The sequence below is a fragment of the Saccoglossus kowalevskii genome, chromosome 20 (genome assembly GCF_978046115.1).
Source record: "Saccoglossus kowalevskii chromosome 20, keSacKowa6.1, whole genome shotgun sequence".
In the NCBI taxonomy this organism is placed as follows: domain Eukaryota; kingdom Metazoa; phylum Hemichordata; class Enteropneusta; family Harrimaniidae; genus Saccoglossus; species Saccoglossus kowalevskii.
In genome coordinates, this window is record NC_140660.1 from 23992725 (window position 1) to 24015556 (window position 22832).

Below are 22832 nucleotides of genomic sequence, written 5' to 3' on the forward strand. Positions count from 1 at the left end.
AACCTCATTAATATGCATAACTGTTATAACTCAAGCACTGTTGTAGTTAGGATGATGAATCCTGTGTTATTATGACAACCTTGAACAAGAGATTCGATTAAAATAACAAATGACCATATATGGTCATGTGAGCTCATTAATATGCATAACTGTCATATCTCAAACACTGTTGCAGTTAGGAAGTGGAATCCTGTGTTATTATGACAACAGTGAACAAGAGATTTGATTAAAATAACAGATAACCATATATGGTCATGTGAACTCATTAATATGCATAACAATTATATCTTAAACACTGTCGCAGTTAGGAAGATAAATCCTGTGTCATTATGACAACAGTGAACAAGAGATTTGATTAAAATAACAGATAACCATATATGGTCATGTGAACTCATTAATATGCATAGCAGTCATATCTAAAACACTGTCGCAGTTAGGAAGATGAATCCTGTGTTATTATGACAACAGTGAACAAGAGATTTGATTAAAATAACAGATGACCATATATTGTCATGTGAACTCATTAATATGCATAACCATTATATCTCAAGCACTGTAGTAGTTAGGATGATGAATCCTGTGTTATTATGACAACGTTGAGCAAGAGATTTGATTAAAATAACAAATGACCATTTATGGTCATGTGAGCTCATTAATATGCATAACCATTATATCTCAAACACAGTTGCAGTTAGGAAGTGGAATCCTGTGTTATTATGACAACAATGAACAAAAGATTTGATTAAAATAACAGATGACCATATATAGTCACGTGAGCTCATTAATATGCGTACTCGTTATATCTCAAACACTGTTGCAGTTAGGAAGATGAATCCTGTGTCATTATGACAACAGTGAAGAAGAGATTTGATTAACATAACAGATGACCATATATGGTCATGTGAACTCATTAATATGCATAGCAGTCATATCTGAAACACTGTCACAGAACAGGACATGTAACTAGTGTTATTATGAAGACATTGAATGAAAGATGTAACTGACACTAGAAATGGCTATATATGATTATGTAATCTCATTATTGTGCATAAGAACATGGCTCATTATATATCCTGAAAACCATATTTCGATAACCAAAGCAGGTAAATACATGGTACCTACTTTATTTCGACCTCATGTTACTGATAATAAGAGCTACCTGATTGTCTAACATGTGACCTCATTAATTATGAAACAGAATCTTGTCAGCTTGGGCCCCGGTGACGCCGCTTGCGGCTTTAATCTTTCTTTCTTCTTCTTTCTTCCGTAACTTTTTTCGTCAAGCCGTTTGAGAAAACCGCTGAACGGAATGGTCTGATAATGCTCTATACTGATAGTCCATAATGTGAACTGGTGCAACATGCTTTCAGAATTTCGATTGGTCAATTAGTTTGGCAGCCATATTGGATTGAAATAAAACCGGAAGTGGCTGTTTGACCACTTTCTGAGGGTCTAGGCGTCTAGATTTTTTTATGGTATATAGTACAACTCATGTGTAATAAATATCAGCAATAAAAACTTTAGCGGTCATGTGACTTTTCCCGCCATTTTGTTTTTCCTAAAAACGGCAAAAAACACTTGAAAATCTTCTTCTTCAAAACCACCAAGCAGAATGCTCTCATATGTAGTATTTAGCTTCTATATATGAATCCCATTTATGTTTGAAAAAATGTTTACGATTGGTCACGTGGTTTGGCCACCATTTTGGATTTCTTCTAAACAGGAAGTAGTTTTTTACTCTGGCAACACTTGAGGGAATATTTTCAATTTTGCTTCATGGCATCTGTGTATCAAGCCCTTTCAGAAACCTAAAAAAAATTTCAGATCAGTCACATGGTTTGGCCGCCATTTTGGATTTTAAGTAAAATTGACCAAAAGTTTGGGTATTTGTTTCTCAGAGACGATTCAACCAATCTACTAGATGTTTCTATATTTACCATGCCTGGCCTTAGTTGCATACGAGAAAAATAATATTATTATGATCAGTCACGTGGTTTGGCCGCCATCTTGGATTTTGTGAAAATAGAAATTATGCAACTACAAGTTTTGTATTAGTCTGATTTCTTTCAAATTTTGTATGTGCATTTGTGTCATCGGATGCATCATTTTGCCCAAATAGCACACTGCTAGGCCACGTGGCTGGGCACCCATGGGGTGGGGGCTTCTAACCTCATTAATAGGCATAACTGTTATAACTCAAACACTGTCACAGTTAGGGTGATGAATCCTGTGTTATTATGACAACGTTGAACAAGAGATTTGATTAAAATAACAGATGACCATATATGGTCATGTGAACTCATTAATATGCATAGCAGTCATATCTGAAACACTGTCGCAGAGCAGGACATGTAACTAGTGACATTATGAAGACATTGAATGAAAGATGTAACTGACATTAGAAATGGCTATATATGATTATGTAATCTCATTATTGTGCATAAGAACATGGCTCATTATATATCCTGAAAACCATATTTAGATAACCAAACCAGGTAAATACATGGTACCAACTTCATTTCGACCTCATGTTACTGATAATTCAAGCTACCTGATTGTCTAACATGTGACCTCATTAATTTTAATTGTTGTTGAAATGTTGTCTGCTGGTACTTTTCTTAAATAAAAGCAGCCTGTCTTTATTCATGTCATTTTTGCAATTTTATTTTTGCATCTATTTATTTTGTGGTGTGTATTATTACCTGTTGTAGTCATTTGGATCACATACTACAGTCACTCTGCTATGATTCTTGGCTGCAGCTCTGAGTAATGTAACTCCACCTACAATAAACATTACAAATATTACAGAAAGATGACACAGGTGACCTTTAGAGATCATTAGGTCATGTGCCCAAATTTGATAGAAGAATAACACATAACTTGTTAATTTTGTCATTTTATTTCAAGTTACCAATTTGTTTCAAGTACAATAAACCAACCCATGCCTTGTATACCCATCTACATCAAATATACAAACCAATTTCAGGTACAGCTACCCATTTCAAACATACCCTCCCATTTCAAACATACCCACCCATTTCAAGTATACCAACCCATTTCAAGCACACCCACCCATTTCAAGTATACCTATTCATTTCAAGTACACCCACCCATTTTAAGTAAATCCATTCACATCAAATATACCCACCCATTTCAGGTATACCCACCCATTTTAAGTATACTCACCCATTTCAAGAATACCCACCCATCTCAAGTACACCCATCCATTCCAAGTACACCCATCCATTCCAAGTACACCCATCCATACCAAGTACACCCATCCATACCAAGTACACCCATCCATACCAAGTACACCCATCCATACCAAGTACACCCATCCATACCAAGTACACCCATCCATACCAAGTACACCCATCCATACCAAGTACACCCATCCATACCAAGTACACCCACCCATTTCAAGTACACCCACCCATTTCAAGTACACCCACCCATTTCAAGTACAGCCAACCATTTCAAGTATTCCTATTCATTTCAAGTACACCTACCCATTTTAAGTAAATCCATTCACATCAAGTATACTAACCCATTTCAGGTATACCCACATATTTCAGCTATACCCACCCATCTCAAGTATACCCACCCATCCCAAGTATAACCACCCATCTCAAGTATACCCATCCATCTCAAGTACACCTTTTCATTTCAAGTACATCCACCCATCTTCACCCATGTATAGACTAATACACTCGTCAAGGTAGTGTATATCCACATGTTCCCAACAAAAGTAAGGTATACCTAACTATGAATTGTATAGCCTATTATACCTACCCACTGTACATAACCAACCAGGTAAAGTATACCTATCTATTTCCCCCAAGACATGTATATTCCCAAATATTGCCTAGTGTACATGTACCTACCCAAGTAAAGTATGCCTAGTATACCCATCTATGCCTAGTATACCCACCTATTGCCACCATGACTTGTATATTCCCAAATATTGTCTAGTGTACATGTACCTACCCAGGTAAGGTATGCCTAGTATACCCATCTATGTCTAGTATACCCACCTATTGCCACCATGACATGTATATTCCCATATATTGCCTCGTGTACATGTACCTACCCAAGTAAGGTATGCCTAGTATACCCATCTATGCCTAGTTACCCACCTATTGCCACCATGACATGTATATTATCATATATTGCCTAGTGTACATGTACCTACCCAAGTAAGGTATGCCTAGTATACCCACCTATTGCCACCAAGACATGTATATTACCATATATTGCCTAGTGTACATGTACCTACCCAGGTAAGGTATGCCTAGTATACCCATCTATGCCTAGTATACCCACCTATTGCCACCATGACATGTATATATCCAACTATTGCCTAGTGTACATGTACCTACCCAGGTAAGGTATGCCTAGTATACCCATCTATGCCTAGTATACCCACCTATTGCCACCATGACATGTATATTACCATATAATGCCTAGTGTACATGTACCTACCCAGGTAAGGTATGCCTAGTATACCCATCTATGCCTAGTATACCCACCTATTGCCACCATGACATGTATATTACCATATAATGCCTAGTGTACATGTACCTACCCAGGTAAGGTATGCCTAGTATACCCATCTATGCCTAGTATACCTACCTATTGCCACCATGACATGTATAATCCCATATATTGCCTAGTGTACATGTACCTACCCAGGTAAGGTATGCCTAGTATACCCATCTATTGCCACCATGACTTACATATACCCAACTATTGCACCAATGTTACATCAACCGATTGCCTAATATACCCACCTATGACTTGTATACCAACTACCACCTAGTATACCAACTATCACCTAGTATACCAACTACCACCTAGTATACCAACTACTGCCCAGAGATGTTTTAAACAAAGGAACAGGGGTGCAGCACCCTCATGCCATGGCCATGCGGTCCCTCACCCTGGGGAGCAGATCCTCTGGCAACCATAAAATTCACTTGGTGGCGCTGTTAAATTGCAGGGCTCCTGCAGTTTTTCCTTAGAAAAAACCCTGACTGCCTAGTATACCCACACCCATGCAAAGTATACCCACATATGCCATTTATATACCCATATTTATATACATTTACATTGCCTAGTATACCCACCCATGTTAAGTATACCCACACATTCCATTTATATACCCATATTTATATACATTTACACTGCCTAGTATACTCACCCATGTGAAGTATACCCACACATGCCATTTATATACCCATATTTATATACATTTACACTGCCTAGTATACTCACCCATGTGAAGTATACCCACACATGCCATTTATATACCCATATTTATATACATTTACATTGCCTAGTATACCCACCCATGTGGGGTATACCCACACATGCCATTTATATACCCATATTTATATACATTTACACTGCCTAGTATACCCACCCACCATGTGAGGTATACCCACACATGCCATTTATATACCCATATTTATATACATTTACATTGCCTAGTATACCCACCCATGTGAGGTATACCCACACATGCCATTTATATACCCATATTTATATACATTTACACTGCCTAGTATACCCACCCATGTGAAGTATACCCACACATGCCATTTATATACCCATATTTATATACATTTACATTGCCTAGTATACCCACCCATGTGGGGTATACCCACACATGCCATTTATATACCCATATTTATATACATTTACACTGCCTAGTATACCCACCCATGTGGGGTATACCCATACATGCCATTTATATACCCATATTTATATACATTTACATTGCCTAGTATACCCACCCATGTGGGGTATACCCATACATGCCATTTATATACCCATATTTATATACATTTACATTGCCTAGTATACCCACCCATGTGGGGTATACCCACACACGCCATTTATATACCCATATTTATATACATTTACACTGCCTAGTATACCCACCCATGTGAAGTATACCCACATATGCCATTTATATACCCATATTTATATACATTTACACTGCGCCTAGTATACCCACCCATGTGAAGTATACCCACAAACATGTGCCATTTATATACCCATATTTATATACATTTACATTGCCTAGTATACACACCCATGTGGGGTATACCCACACATGCCATTTATATACCCATATTTATATACATTTACATTGCCTAGTATACCCACCCATGTGAAGTATACCCACACATGCCATTTATATACCCGTATTTATATACATTTACATTGCCTAGTATACACACCCATGTGAAGTATACCCACACATGCCATTTATATACCCATATTTATATACATTTACATTGCCTAGTATACACACCCATGTGGGGTATACCCACACATGCCATTTATATACCCATATTTATATACATTTACACTGCCTAGTATACCCACCCATGTGAAGTATACCCATACATGCCATTTATATACCCATATTTATATACATTTACACTGCCTAGTATACCCACCCATGAAGTATACCCACACATGCCATTTATATACCCATATTTATATACATTTACACTACCTAGTATACCCACCCATGTGAAGTATACCCACAAACATGTGCCATTTATATACCTATATTTATATACATTTACATTGCCTAGTATACCCACACATGCCATTTATATACCCATATTTATATACATTTACATTGCCTAGTATACCCACCCATGTGGGGTATTACCCACACATGCCATTTCGATACCCATATTTATATACATTTACATTGCCTAGTATACCCACCCATGTGAAGTATATCCACACATGCCATTTATATACCCATATTTATATACATTTACATTGCCTAGTATACCTACCCATGTGAAGTATACCCACACATGCCATTTATATACCCATATTTATATCAATTTACACTGCCTAGTATACCCACTCATGTGAAGTATACCCACAAACATGTGCCATTTATATACCTATATTTATATACATTTACATTGCCTAGTATACCCACCCATGTGGGGTATATACCCACACATGCCATTTCAATACCCATATTTATATACATTTACATTGCATAGTATACCCACCCATGTTAAGTATACCCACACATGCCATTTATATACCCATATTTATATACATTTACATTGCATAGTATACCCACCCATGTGAAGTATACCCACACATGCCATTTATATACCCATATTTATATACATTTACATTGCCTAGTATACCCACCCATGTGAAGTATACCCACACATGCCATTTATATACCCATATTTATATACATTTACACTGCACCTAGTATACCCACCCATGTGAAGTATACCCACAAACATGTACCATTTATATACCCATATTTATATACATTTACATTGCCTAGTATACCCACCCATGTTAAGTATACCCACACATGCCATTTATATACCCATATTTATATACATTTACATTGCTAGTATATCGAGTCATATTAGCTAAACTACCATCACTTTTTTACTTACCAATATCAATTTGTTCCACAGCTTCTGCTACAGTCACACCTTCTTTTGATACAGTGTTTACAAATGGATACAAATTACAAGCAACCAACCTACAGATAAACAGCATAATGGTCATGAGACAAATAGATATTTATAATATTTAACAGTCAACGCTCAAATCAAATTGTGAATGAGAGCAAATAAAAAGGTGTTCTGTAATTGTATAGCTGGTAGGTATGAAGGATTCAATGACCAATGAGATCAAATAGAAAGGTGTTCTGTAATTGGTTAGCTGGTAGGTATGAAGGATTCAATGACCAATGAGAGCAAATAGAAAGGTGTTCTGTAATTGGTTAGCTGGTAGGTATGAAGGATTGAATGACCAATGAGAGCAAATAGAAAAGTGTTCTGTAATTGGTTAGCTGGTAGGTATGAAGGATTCAATGACCAATGAGAGCAAATAGAAAGGTGTTCTGTAATTGGTTACCTGGTAGGTATGAAGGATTGAATGACCAATGAGAGCAAATAGAAAGGTGTTCTTTAATTGGTTAGCTGGTAGGTATGAAGGATTGAATGACCAATGAGATCAAATAGAAAGGTGTTCTATAATTGGTTAGCTGGTAGGTATGAAGGATTGAATGACCAATGAGATGCATTTTTGTATAAGCGTTTAGCATTCTGTCATAACTTACTTGATGTATTTAAAATCTTGTTTTTCCATGTCAGCACGGTCACTTTCTGAATTACGTGCCAAAATGCCTGCAAATACAAAACACATAATAATCTAAGAATAGAATATAAATTATGAGAAATTTTACATTACATGTTAACTAAAGCCAATAGTGTTCTCTGATTCCTACAGGTGTTATGCCATCAAAATTTAAACTATGAATATTAATGAGGTTATTTGAATACAACAAAGCACGTTTATCGACCAACACACAGCAGAGATCGTTACGAGTCAGTACTGCTCCAGTCCATACTTTGCGGAATGATTTTTCTGTTTGTACTAATAAATGTAATTTACTTAACGATGATAGCAAAAAAATGCTGAAGAAAATTGTTTTTCTCTGTCTGAACATTTGTGAACAGTGACAGGATTATGGTTTTATTACGAGTTACATGTATACATTTCTGTGTCCACTGTAAACACAGGAAAGTGTTCTAATGTGACATAACATATTTAATATTGGTGATGTGGTTTACATGTATACATTTCTGTGTTCAATGTAAACACAGGAAAGTGTTCTAATGTGACATAACATATTTAATATTGGTGATGTGGTTTACATGTATACATTTCTGTGTCCAATGTAAACACAGGAAAGTGTTCTAATGTGACATAACATATTTAATATTGGTGATGTGGTTTACATGTATACATTTCTGTGTCCAATGTAAACACAGGAAAGTGTTCTAATGTGACATAACATATTTAATATTGGTGATGTGGTTTACATGTATACATTTCTGTGTCCAATGTAAACACAGGAAAGTGTTCTAATGTGACATAACATATTTAATATTGGTGATGTGGTTTACATGTATACATTTCTGTGTCCAATGTAAACACAGGAAAGTGTTCTAATGTGACATAACATATTTAATATTGGTGATGTGGTTTACATGTATACATTTCTGTGTCCAATGTAAACACAGGAAAGTGTTCTAATGTGACATAACATATTTAATATTGGTGATGTGGTTTACATGTATACATTTCTGTGTTCAATGTAAACACAGGAAAGTGTTCTAATGTGACATAACATATTTAATATTGGTGATGTGGTTTACATGTATACATTTCTGTGTCCAATGTAAACACAGGAAAGTGTTCTAATGTGACATAACATATTTAATATTGGTGATGTGGTTTACATGTATACATTTCTGTGTCCAATGTAAACACAGCAAAGTGTTCTAATGTGACATAACATATTTAATATTGGTGATGTGGTTTACATGTATACATTTCTGTGTCCAATGTAAACACAGCAAAGTGATCTAATGTGACATAACATATTTAATATTGGTGATGTGGTTTACATGTATACATTTCTGTGTCCACTGTAAACACAGGAAAGTGTTCTAATGTGACATAACATATTTAATATTGGTGATGTGGTTTACATGTATACATTTCTGTGTCCAATGTAAACACAGGAAAGTGTTCTAATGTGACATAACATATTTAATATTGGTGATGTGGTTTACATGTATACATTTTCTGTGTCCAATGTAAACACAGGAAAGTGTTCTAATGTGACATAACGTATTTAATATTGGTGATGTGGTTTACCCCATAATCACCTGACATTTGAGTACAACACACAGACATCACAACAACAGCTGCTGTTTTCCGTTATCACAAAATCTAATGAAATTATCATTTACTGTCATACCTCCATGTACAGCTGGATGCAACGTCTTAACTCTACCTCCCAACATTTCAGGTGCACCAGTTACATCAGACACATCACTGTAATACAAGAACAAGAAATAAAATTAAAAATTATTATTATTGAGCAGGTATGTAACTTTATTGCGTGTACAACAGTCATTAGAGTATCTAGGAAAGTGTCTGGGGATGTTGCGAAGTCCCTCATTGATTGTCTACCAGGTGCGCAAGTTTGGGGTATTTAATATCTCGCATCCGCTGTAAACATTTTTTTATGAGATTCTCATTACAATTTTTAAAACTAAATTCCCTAAAGTCTCAACTTATAATGCATGTCAGTCAGTGTTCTCCACAAGGGGTTTCAATTTTTACAGCCGCCTAGTTACTCTCATCACTCGTCCACCAACGTACATCCAGCTGAAATTATTTGTAAAAAGCTTGCATTGTTCTTCCCAAGCCTAAACAAAAGAGTAGTTGCCCAACCCTTTATTTTGCTATTGTTTCAAGAGTCCAAACATAACAATGACCACTGGAAGTCTGCAAGCAGTTATCAAGTGTATTCATGACAATGTGTCAATCGCCTGAATTCATTGTCGCCCGACACTGTTGCCACTTATTGCTCACAATAAATACGCAACTACAGTGGTTTCAATTTACAGCTGTATTTATAATAATCGTCTTCCGATCATGAAAGAAGGAAGTAAATACGAACGAAATGTATATACACGGAAATAAACAAATATACTAGCAGACTGCATGTAAACTCAAACAAAAATTTAAATTCTAGGCATATTTACAATGTTCGTTCGATTTTTCATTCAAACTGATGACCTTTTGACCTACCCCATTCAGCAACCGTCGGCCACCCACCGCTGTTGGCGCTGTAACGATTTGGTATCTAAGTTGCATAGGGGAACAGCGCATTCTGGGTGTACTGAATTCGAAAAGCGGTAAAAAACATCAAACATGGCTGCCGGATTAGTTTACCACGAGTATTTGTAATTTAATGCATATTTTAGTTATTTATTCCACATACTTTTTTCAATTTAACGATTTTTTATGTCGAATCTTTCGAGAACATCGCAGATTCTTTTATTTTGCCAATAGCTAGCATTTTTTCTTGAATTCCAAAACAACATGTGAAAACGCAACGTATTGTGACCGTACATGCGAAAATCTATCGTACCATACTGTATCGTACTGATGCCACAATTAAAAATGTTATGGGTTTTTTTTCGAAAAATCATCCGTTTTGGCTTCGGGGACAAATCACCTCGAATATTTTTAGGGGCCCAAGCCTGTAGGGCGTGGCCCCTATTCTTATTGTTCGGTTTTTAGGGGCCCAAGCCCAAAGGGCGAGGCCCCTATTATTATCGTTCAGTTTTTTCTTTCTTTCTTTCTTTCTTTCTTCCGTAACTTTTTTCGTCAAGCCGTTTGAGAAAACCGCTGAACGGAGTGGTCTGATATTGCTCTATACTGATAGTCCCTAATGTGAACTGGTGCAACATGCTTTCAGAATTTCGATTGGTCAATTAGTTTGGCAGCCATATTGGATTGAAATAAAACCGGAAGTGGCTGTTTGACCACTTTCTGAGGGTCTAGGCGTCTCGATTTTTTTATGGCATATAGTACAACTCATGTGTAATAGATATCAGCAATAAAAACTTTAGCGGTCATGTGACTTTTCCCGCCATTTTGTTTTCCCTAAAAACGGCAAAAAACACTTAAAAATCTTCTTCTTCAGAACCACCAAGCAGAATGCTCTCATATGTAGTATTCATCTTCTATATATGAATCCCATTTATGTTTGCAAAAATTATTGTGATTGGTCACGTGGTTTGGCCGCCATATCGGGTTTCTTCTAAACAGGAAGTAGTTTTTTTACTCATGCCACACTTGAGAGATTATTTTCCATATTGCTGTATGGCATCTCTATATCAATCTCTTTCAGAAACCTAAAAAAGATTTCAGATCAGTCACATGGTTTGGCCGCCATCTTGGATTTTAAGCAAAATTGACTAAAAGTTTGGACATTTGTTTCTCAGAGGTGATTCAACCAATGTACTAGATGTTTTTATATTTACCATGCCTAGCCTTAGCTTCATATGAGAAAAATAATATTATTTTGATCAGTCACATGGTTTGGCCGCCATCTTGGATTTTATGAAAACAAATCTTGTGCATTTACATGTGTTGTATTGGTCCGATTTTGCTAAAATTGTATATGTGCATTCTACTCATGAGATGCATTCTTTCAACTGAATAGCACGTGGCTGGGTTTTGTCGCTGGGCGCCTAAGGGGTGGGGGCTTCTAACCTCATTAATATGCATAACCATTATATCTTAAACACTGTTGCAGTTAGGAAGATGAATCCTGTGTTCTTATGACAACAGTGAACAAGAGATTTGATTAAAATAACAGATGACCATATATGGTCATGTGAACTCATTAATATGCATAACCATTATATCTCAAACACTGTTGCAGTTAGGAAGATGAATCCTGTGTTATTATGACAACAGTGAACAAGAGATTTGATTAAAATAACAGATGACCATATATGGTCATGTGAACTCATTAATATGCATAACCATTATATCTCAAACACTGTTGCAGTTAGGAAGATGAATCCTGTGTTATTATGACAACAGTGAACAAGAGATTTGATTAAAATAACAGAAGACCATATATGGTCATGTGAACTCATTAATATGCATAACCATTATATCTTAAACACTGTTGCAATTAGAAAAATGAATCCTGTGTTATTATGACAACAGTGAACAAGAGATTTGATTAAAATAACACATGACCATATATGGTCATGTGAACTCATTAATATGCATAACCATTATATCTTAAAAACTGTTGCAGTTAGGAAAATGAATCCTGTGTTATTATGACAACAGTGAACAAGAGATTTGATTAAAATAACACATGACCATATATGGTCATGTGAACTCATTAATATGCATAACCATTATATCTCAAACACTGTTGCAGTTAGGAAGATGAATCCTGTGTTATTATGACAACAGTGAACAAGAGATTTGATTAAAATAACAGATGACCATATATGGTCATGTGAACTCATTAATATGCATAACCATTATATCTTAAACTCTGTTGCAGTTAGGAAAATGAAGCTGTGTTATTATGACAACAGTGAACAAGAGATTTGATTAAAATAACACATGACCATATATGGCCATGTGAACTCATTAATATGCATAACCATTATATCTCAAACACTGTTGCAGTTAGGAAGATGAATCCTGTGTTATTATGACAACAGTGAACAAGAGATTTGATTAAAATAACAGATGACCATATATGGTCATGTGAACTTATTAATATGCATAGCAGTCATATCTGAAACACTGTCGCAGAGCAGGACATGCAACTAGTGTCATTATGAAGACATTGAATGAAAGATGTAACTGACATTAGAAATGGCTATATATGATTATGTAATCTAATTATTGTGCATAAGAACATGGCTCATTATATATCTTGAAAACCATATTTTGATAACCAAACCAGGTAAATACATGGTACCAACTTTATTTTGACCTCATGTTACTGATAATTCAAGCTACCTGATTGTCATGTGACCTCATTAATTATGAAACAGAATCTTGTCAGCTTGGGCCCCGGTGACGCCGCTTGCGGCTTTAATTTCTTCTTCTTTCTTCTTTCTTCTTTCTTCCGTAACTTTTTTCGTCAAGCCGTTTGAGAAAACCGCTGAACGGAATAGTCTGATAATGCTCTATACTGATAGTCCCTAATGTGAACTGGTGCAACATGCTTTCAGAATTTTGATTGGCCAATTAGTTTGGCAGCCATATTGGATTGAAATAAAACCGGAAGTGGCTGTTTGACCACTTTCTGAGGGTCTAGGCGTCTAGATTTTTTTATGGTATATAGTACAACTCATGTGTAATAAATATCAGAAATAAAAACTTTAGCGGTCATGTGACTTTTCCCGCCATTTTGTTTTTCCTAAAAACGGCAAAAAACACTTTAAAATCTTCTTCTTCAGAACCGCCAAGTAAAATGTTCTTATATTCAGTACTTAGCTTCTACATATGGAGCAGATTTAGATTTGAGAAATTCATTATGATTGGTCACGTGGTTTGGCTGCCATTTTGGGTTTGTTCTCAACAGGAAGTAGTTTTTTACTCATGCGACACTTGAGCGTTAATCTCAAATATTGCGTCATGGCATGTACCTATCTAACCCTTTCAGAAACCTAAAAAAAATTTCAGATCAGTCACATGGTTTCGCCGCCATCTTGGATTTTATGCAAAATTGATTAAAAGTTTGGGCATTTGTTTCTCAGAGGTGAGTCAACGAATCTACGAGATGTTTTTATATTTACCATGCCTGGCCTTAGCTCCATACGAGAAAAATAATATTATTTCGATAAGTCACGTGGTTTGGCCGTCATCTTGGATTTTGTGAAAATTGAAATTATGCAACTACATGTTTTGTATTAGTCCGATTGGAATAAAATTTTGTATGTGTATTCTACTCTTTAGATACATTCTTTCCCCTGAATGGCATATGGCTAGGTCATGTGGCTACACGCCCATGGGGTGGGGGCTTCTAACCTCATTAATATGCATAGCTGCTATATCTCAAGCACTGTTGCAGTTAGGAAGATGAATCCTGTGTCATTATGACAACAGTGAACAAGAGATTTGATTAAAATAACAGATGACCATATATGGTCATGTGAACTCATTAATATGCATAACCATTATATCTCAAACACTGTTGTAGTTAGAAAGATGATTCCTGTGTTATCATGACAACAATGAACAAGAGATTTGATTAAAATAACAGATGACCATATATGGTCATGTGAACTCATTAATATTCTTAACATTAATATCTCAAATAAATTCATTTATGTTTATTATTTTATGTTAAGATAATAACTATGTGTACCCAAATTAATTATACACTTGTTAACAAGAAATTTGTTTAAAGAAAGGCAAAAGCGAAAACTTATTGCTTTTTCGCTGTATTTCCATTACTATTTTCATAAATAATGGTTGATTTTTTCAATTTTACAAATTTTCGGGAAAGCGCCACCATAGCCCAAACTAACAATTACTTTTGAGGCGGGAACCAGCCAACGGACACTGTCTCTTTTTGCCAAACTACAGCTACGACAGTAAAAATCCTTCCGCGTTATTTATGAAGCAATGGAAAGGAATATTCACTAATTACTTTTCATGTACTCATTAGTTAATACATTTTATCAGGTGCCATCACAGGACACTTTTTTTCTTGGAGACACTCGTTAATTTTGTAAGTATTTCTCGCTTAAGCCGACTGACTATTTCCTTCGCGTATTGATACTATTGCAATATTTCCATACTGACCGCCATTGATATAGCTCGTTTTGTTGTTCTGAAATTCGTCTATTGAAAATGCAAACTCCGACTAAAAAACAGAAATTGTTTCATCCTGGCAGCCCGTCACTGTCTCCGAGTTCCACAAAAGGTTTTTCTCCAACATTTGATATAGATGGCTATATTCGCAATGTTTCTGACTGTGTTTCACTTAGCGGCAATTCACTGAGCCCAACCAAGAAGCCTGTTCAGTATTACAACTTCACGTTTCAAACTGGAAGAAACGAATTCCAAGACGCAGTATGTTTTCCAGTAACTAAAAGAAATGAAATGGTCAGCGCAGCAAGAAAAAATACACCAGTACGTTTTCATAACGCGGCCAAAGCAGTTAGTGAGTATAATTTTCACTTTATATTCATCAATACGTGTTGAAATAGCACATTTTCGTCTGAAAAACCACGTGTTATAACCGAGGGAGGCAACCATCTTGAATACGACTTGAAAATGAATGACTAGACAAGTTGAGAAACAGGTATTTCAGTTTCCTACAAATCAGGGAGAACTTTCCTAAGCAAATGATCTGTTGGGGGGGAACATTAATCCAACCGTCAATAAAATTCAACTGTTCTTTGATCCAGCAGGTCATTATATTTCAGTTGTTGTTTGATGTAACAATGTTAAACGCCTAATTCTGTGTATCGTTTACAAAATCGTTTATTTATACTCAAATACTTAAAATGATTCCATGTTGCCATTTGTAGCTTCGCTCAGAGTGGGTATGACTGTAAGTCTGCCTTTAATAGCAAGAATCGCTGACGAGTTTGGAAATAAGCTGCTCCAATACATCGGAGACTTGCTGTAAGTGCTGGCCCATAAATTTTCAGTGCAAATATTTTCGAGTTCCCGGAAGTTGTCACTACAAATGTAAATTTCATCATCATTTTGGACCGCAGAAATGTTTGATTTATTACCAATGTCAAAAACATAGTCTGATGAGATTGTCTGAATAGTACCCACTTTGTTAATTTTGGCTGTTAGGGAATGTTTGTGCTGGCTGCATGTTCTACAACTTCAGTACCTTACTCCAAAAGAGAGGAAGGGGATGAAAAACTAATGCTATTTGCATCAAATATTTGTCACAATTTGCCTTTGTTCACATTACCAAATACTGAAATTTACAACATATTACAGCAAATATACTGGATCTGGCAATAAAATACTACTTCGTTTGGCCATGGACATACTGTCATTTACACAAAATACAATGTACTTTCATGTCCCAAATAAATGTACTGGTAAGTTAATTTTTTTTCAGTGACAAATTCCACCTGGTACATTCTTATTTTGGACAGTACATTTATTTTTTTAATAATCACACAAAGTAAAAAAAAATTCTTTATTTAAAAAAAAATCATGCTGTTTTTCTATCAAAATCAAAACCTAAAAATAGCACTAAAACATTGCTAAATCTCTTTGTGTTGCATTCACCATGAAGTCACTGAACTGTTATATTAACATATTTAAATGAGCTATGGTAATTCAAACATGTTGCCACGGTGAATTTTACTTGTATTTCATAACAATTCAAATTTATTTTTCGTACGTTGTTATAATTACTACAGAGTACTAATCAACAATTGCACTACAAACTAATCATTTGCTACTAGGCAATGTGTTTGTTTTTATTCAAAACTTCTTTTAGAATATACGTTTCCTTAAATCAGTCGGTTCTGACAGTAGACCGGTATTAATGCAGGGGCTGATTTTGACAGGTTTTACTGAAGTACTTTTCAATCCCAGTCAGACATGACTAATATAATCAATCCAAAATTTGTTCAGAAAATACATCATGCAATAAACTGTTTTCCCATTTAATTAGCTAATTAGCATAATAAGCTAATTTACATGTGTTTAATTACAAACAAGGGTCATTTGCAAATGTAGCGGTCAAGCAAAAAGAATACAGGTGCTATGAGACTTAAACTCCATAAGTTTGTGCAAAAAAGAAATATTCAAACTTGACCATATTTAATTCTCTTTGATGACACAAGTTGCATCAATGTAGGCTTTATTCTAATGCAGGACTTGATTTGTGGGGTTCAGAGGACACCATTTTCAAAACCAAAATTCATAAAATGGCCTTGAAATATACCACTAAAAATATAGAAATTATTAAATGACATAAAGGCAAGACTTGTCAATGTACATTGATATTTGTAATTTATTTTCTATAGGTCGAAACAACAACTCCTCATATGACATCAAGTGCAATTCCTCAACTACAGTTGAACCACTCGCATCACTTGGGTTTAAATATAAACTCCCCCCGGCATGGAAGCTTGTGAAAGCATCAAGCAATTGCTTATTGAAACTGAAGTTGATCAATGTGTAAGTATATACATTACATTATGTGCATCTGGTACCAAATCAAAAAGTTATGTGACCCAACCAACTTTTACTTCCACAAGTATTCTAATTTAGGCCTGACTTTTTTTTCCCTTGTTTCGCGAGTTTTTATAAGGCAATTTTTTTTGAGGAGGAAAAAAAAAATGTATTCTTTTTTTTCCATTAGATTTGTGTGATTCTCAAGGAAATGTAAGTGAGATCATTAATCAGACAGAAGAAAGGAAATAAAATTGTATTCCATGTATAACCTTGTTTCTCATCTGCGCGAGACTTTGGTACTTTGATCATGATACTCCCACGAAAATGCAACTTGGATTTGTTATGCGGCGGGCGGTAAAAAAATGAAGATGAAAATAATATTTTTTTAGCAATTTTTTGCACTTACAATTCGGCGGGCGCGAGAAATTACGCTGAAATTTTATTTTTATTTCATTTTCGGCTCCTGTTCATTCGTCGGTTTCGCGAAACAAGGGATAATAAAAGTCTGGCCTTAGACATAATTTTTTTACAAATGTTTTTTTTTTATTTTTTGCACTCTATCAATAAGTACTACAGTCTGTATCATCAAAGATGAAAAGAAAAGGCATATGAGCAGAAAATGTTTGTCCTCATCTTAGTTGTTCTTGACTGTCTGAGTGTCATAAGACTTTCTCTGATTTCACACGTATATGTACTGGTAAACTTCAAAATTCACATGTAGGCATTGTATTGAACATGTGCACATGCATTTGTTGCATGATCCAATTCAAGTTGGCCATTTCAGTGGCAGCCATTTAAAGTTCCAAAATGCATCAAAATTGCACATTTTTACCATTCTGGAACTGCATCTTAGTTGTTTGCTGATGGATAAACTTGGTACATGCATTCAACTCGGTGGAAGCCTACGAATCATTTTTTTTGGAGGGCATCATAGCAAATTTATATATCGTTCTGTGCAAAATCAAGTGATATACTAGCAAATCATGTGTTGCAAAATCCATTTTCATACTTAACCATTCTGTCAAGACTGGTATTTCTTATCCATTTTTAAGGCACAATGTATTTTTTGACATGCCTGCATCAATTGAATCTGAAATTGACATTTACCATTCACTTGTATTCATTTCCTTTTCAAGACCTATAATTAACTCCATAGGAAGAACTGTTCAAGATCACCAAGTAGTAACACCATTATAACATAACCAAAACTAATGTGGGACATACATGTATACCAACCAGGACAAGTCTTTAATGCCAATGACCTGCTATGTTTCCGCTTTTCCAATACTTGTCATTGCCCTTTCCATTAACAAGCATCCGAATGTACATAAATTACTACGTAGATTACTAAATAGATTATGTATTGTGTAAAATGTATCTTGCGCATACTTTCTTATAAACATTTTTATGTAAAGCTCCTCTCCCACAATAATGCTCTCCTCGTCACTTGTTATTGCAATTAATGCATGGATTTATTGCAATAATAAAATAATCACAATTCAATATTACATTTAAAAATTCCAATAACATGCATGTCATGCTGTTTTGCCTTTGTTAGCTGTCGGTGATTGGGAAAATAACATCGGGACCATTAACAGAAGACAAAGTAACATGGAGTGGATCACCCTGCTCTATCACATCACATACTATCGCAGATTCCACTGGCTGTATTACCGTTAAAGTCCTAATATAAACCGCATACGTACCGTTAAAGTCCTAATATAAACCGCATACGTAATAGTAACCGCACCCCCAATTCCGGCTTCGGGGTTAAAGAGTTCTTAACAAAAATTGAAAACTTGAAAAGTACCTATTACTAACCGCACCCCCAATTCAACAAGACCGTGACTGACTTCATTGTTTCAACCAGCTGTTCCAAAACGGCATTGTTCCTAATCCTATTCATTTGTTTCGACAACATGCCCAAAAATATTCACACCTATTTATTGTTCAGCGGTGATAAGATGTCAGACAGGCAATGAAACTGCTTTTGTTCTGGCGGCGACCTCTGTCAATACTCTTTCTGAATACGTCTGTGTTTCGTAAGTTTTAGACAATGAGCTTTTATCACCGTAAAAGTGTTAAACTGAGCATTGAAGAATAATTTATCTTTCGAAAACAAATAATTTCTTGATTTAAAAAAAAATCATGCTGTTTTCCCATGGAAATCAAAGGCAAAAGATCGCACTACATTATCGGTAAATCTTTTCCGTTGTTGCGTTCACCATGAGGTCGCTGAACTGTCATTAACATATTTAAATGAGCTATGTAATTTAGACACGTGGGCACCATCCAGCATTTTGATTGGTTAATTAGCGACTTGACCTATCCTGTCAATACGTCACGTGAGCATTCAAAAACATGGCGGATATCATATCGGCTGTTTACATGTGACTGAAATCATTCGTTTACGGGGAAACTAAGTTGAATTTTACTTGCATTTTATAACAATTCAACGAATTTATTTTTCGTGCGTTATTGTAATCACTACTAAATAATAATCACGAATATCAACACTTCGAAAACAAGTAAGTTATTCACTTGTGACCCGCAGCATGGCCGGATCGAGCTACCGTTATGTGATCATTTGCCACTAAGCAGTGCATTCGTGTTTTTATTTGAAACTTCTGTTAGAATATACTTTTCGTTACCAAGAAAATTAAAAAAATAAATGCATAATACATTAAAAAAACCGAGTATTTTTTGTATCATGTTGAATTTTTTTTTGATTGACTAATTTTTCAACATTTCGTAACGCCTATTTTAGAACCAAAACAAGGCCTTTAACTCTTCCCCGACGCCTATTCAAGAGAATGTACGGTGTATTGTTTGTTTTGTGCATGTGTTGTGGACAACAAATGACCACGCCCATTTAGTGATTGCAATATGTACGTAATAGAAACCGCACCCCGAACTTGAGCTTTCGATCCCAATTTTTAAATTGATACATTGTAATATAAACCGCGGTTTATAATAGGACTTTAACGGTAATAGTAACCGCACCCCCAATTCCGGCTTCGGGGTTAAAGAGTTCTTAACAAAAATTGAAAACATGAAAAGTACCTATTACCACGGTTACTAAAAAAGACTGTTAGGAAACGCTATTGTTAAAAGGTGTGGATCTGCCTAATCCCTCAAGGATGCGTGTCACGCTGTGTACGCCCTCTATTGCTTGAGATTTCAAGGTCCACCATTTTGTTTCATTTTTGTGTCGATTACATGATGTCCCGCGAATTTGAAATTTTCAGCTCGTTTTCGATAGAATATCCACGTTTAGTACACAAGCTCTACGAAGAACTAAATGTACATTTCGGATGAGTACTCTTTGTGACTGTGATAACATTCATAATCGAGAATCGTCATTTATCGTTTTCACTGTTGTCATGAAAGTCAGCTTGGGTCCCGGAAGAAAAAGTGACGAAAATTCTAACCCCCAAGTCATTATTTTAAAATACATTATATTATAAAAAATACTACCAAATGAATTTTAGTATACTACTGTGTGTACTTATGACGGTTGTATGTGATTTGGGGGCTTATTAGAGTACATTTTTTCGTTTTGCTTTCGCGACACTGTATCAGCCATTTTGTTTAAAGTCTTTTTTTGTAGACGCCGTAGAAATTGTTGAAAATGGATTCAACATTTTTGGCCAGTTTCATAAAATGCCTGTTTAATTGTTCTTGTTTGTCCTTGTTTCAGTTTTTTGGCAAATTTTTCATGTTGCAATATTCAGCGTGCTGTTAAATGGGGTTTTAGTCAACACTACAATTTTGGAACACATTGAACGCTCGGTACAACTGTCTAGCAGTGTCTTCGCCAAATCAATTTTTCGAACCCTTTTTAACCGTTCTTAATTTCATTGGAACTGCCTGTTGTTGGATATTTGGTCTGCTTACATGCATTTTGTAGAGCATGGGCGGGTCATTTTAGTTATCTTATCGCATATTTTGTTTATTTCCAACAAAATGTATGTGGTATCATGGCTCCTCATTAAAACTTTCACATGGCTGAAATATAAACACTTGTATGGTTTCCTTGATGTCTTTTTTCTGATCATGTTTTGTTGGTTTTTTTATTTCAGTTTTCTGCCGATCTTATTCTTTAGAAACGAAAATGCCATACAAGACACGCAAATTTGTATTGAGTTTAAACTGAGCGACAGGTTTTGTCAGTATTCACTGGAACAACTTACACTTTAGTATTACTGGCGTGTAGTTGTTGATTGCAATGAGCTCTGGGATAAATGACGTCATATTTGCGTGATTTCCTGTCTACATATTATGTTAATAATTTATCACAGATTAGTACGTCTTTTGTTTCAAATGTTTACCCGCGACACGCATCCAATGAAAAGAACATGGTTTGTTTCCTAACCGTCTTTTTTAGTAACCGTGCTATTACTAATCGCGCCCCCAATTCAACAAGACCATGACTGACTTCATTGTTTCAACCAGCTGTTCCAAAACGGCATTGTTCCTAATCCTATTCATTTGTTTCGACAACATGCCTAAAAATATTCACACCTATTTATTGTTCAGCGGTGATAAGATGTCAGACAGGCAATGAAACTGCTTTTGTTCTGGCGGCGACCTCTGTCAATACTCTTTCTGAATACGACTGTGTTTCGTAAGTTTTAGACAATGAGCTTTTATGACCATAAAAGTGTTAAACTGAGCATTGAAGAATAATTTATCTTTCGAAAACAAATAATTTCTTGATTTAAAAAAAAAATCATGCCGTTTTCCCATGGAAATCAAAGGCAAAAGATTGCACTACATTATCGGTAAATCTCTTCTGTGTTGCGTTCCCCATGAGGTCGCTGAACTGTCATTAACATATTTAAATGAGCTATGTAATTTAGACACGTGGGCACCATCCAGCATTTTGATTGGTTATAGCGACTTGACCTATCTGGTCAATAATACGTCACGTGAGCATTCAAAAACATGGCGGATATCGTATCGGCTGTTTACATGTGACTGAAATCATTTGCTTACGGGGAAACTAAGTTGAATTTTACTTGCATTTTATAACAATTCAACGAATTTATTTTTCGTGCGTTGTTGTAATCACTACTAAATAATAATTGCCAATATCACCACAAGTTATTCGCTTGTGACCCGCAGCATGGCCGGATTGAGCTACCGTTCTGTGATCATTTGCTACTAAGCAGTGCATTTATGTTTTCATTTGAAACTTCTGTTAGAATATACTTTTCGTTACCAAGAAAATTAAAAAAATATTT

At 35.5% G+C, this 22832-nt stretch overlaps 1 protein-coding gene across 2 annotated transcripts in view; it reads right to left on the reverse strand.

Moving 5' to 3' along the window:
* The window catches only part of LOC100375960 (bifunctional purine biosynthesis protein ATIC-like), a 45255-nt gene that overhangs the window by 16205 nt on the left and 6218 nt on the right, over positions 1 to 22832 (reverse strand). For both annotated transcript variants that reach the window (XM_085494175.1, XM_085494176.1), the window contains exons 3-6: positions 9842 to 9918; positions 8132 to 8198; positions 7461 to 7549; positions 2703 to 2781 (exon numbers count right to left, since the gene is read on the reverse strand). In XM_085494175.1, coding sequence (XP_085350301.1) covers positions 2703 to 2781; positions 7461 to 7549; positions 8132 to 8198; positions 9842 to 9918 — 312 coding nt within the window. The remainder of the gene's footprint in view (positions 1 to 2702; positions 2782 to 7460; positions 7550 to 8131; positions 8199 to 9841; positions 9919 to 22832) is intronic.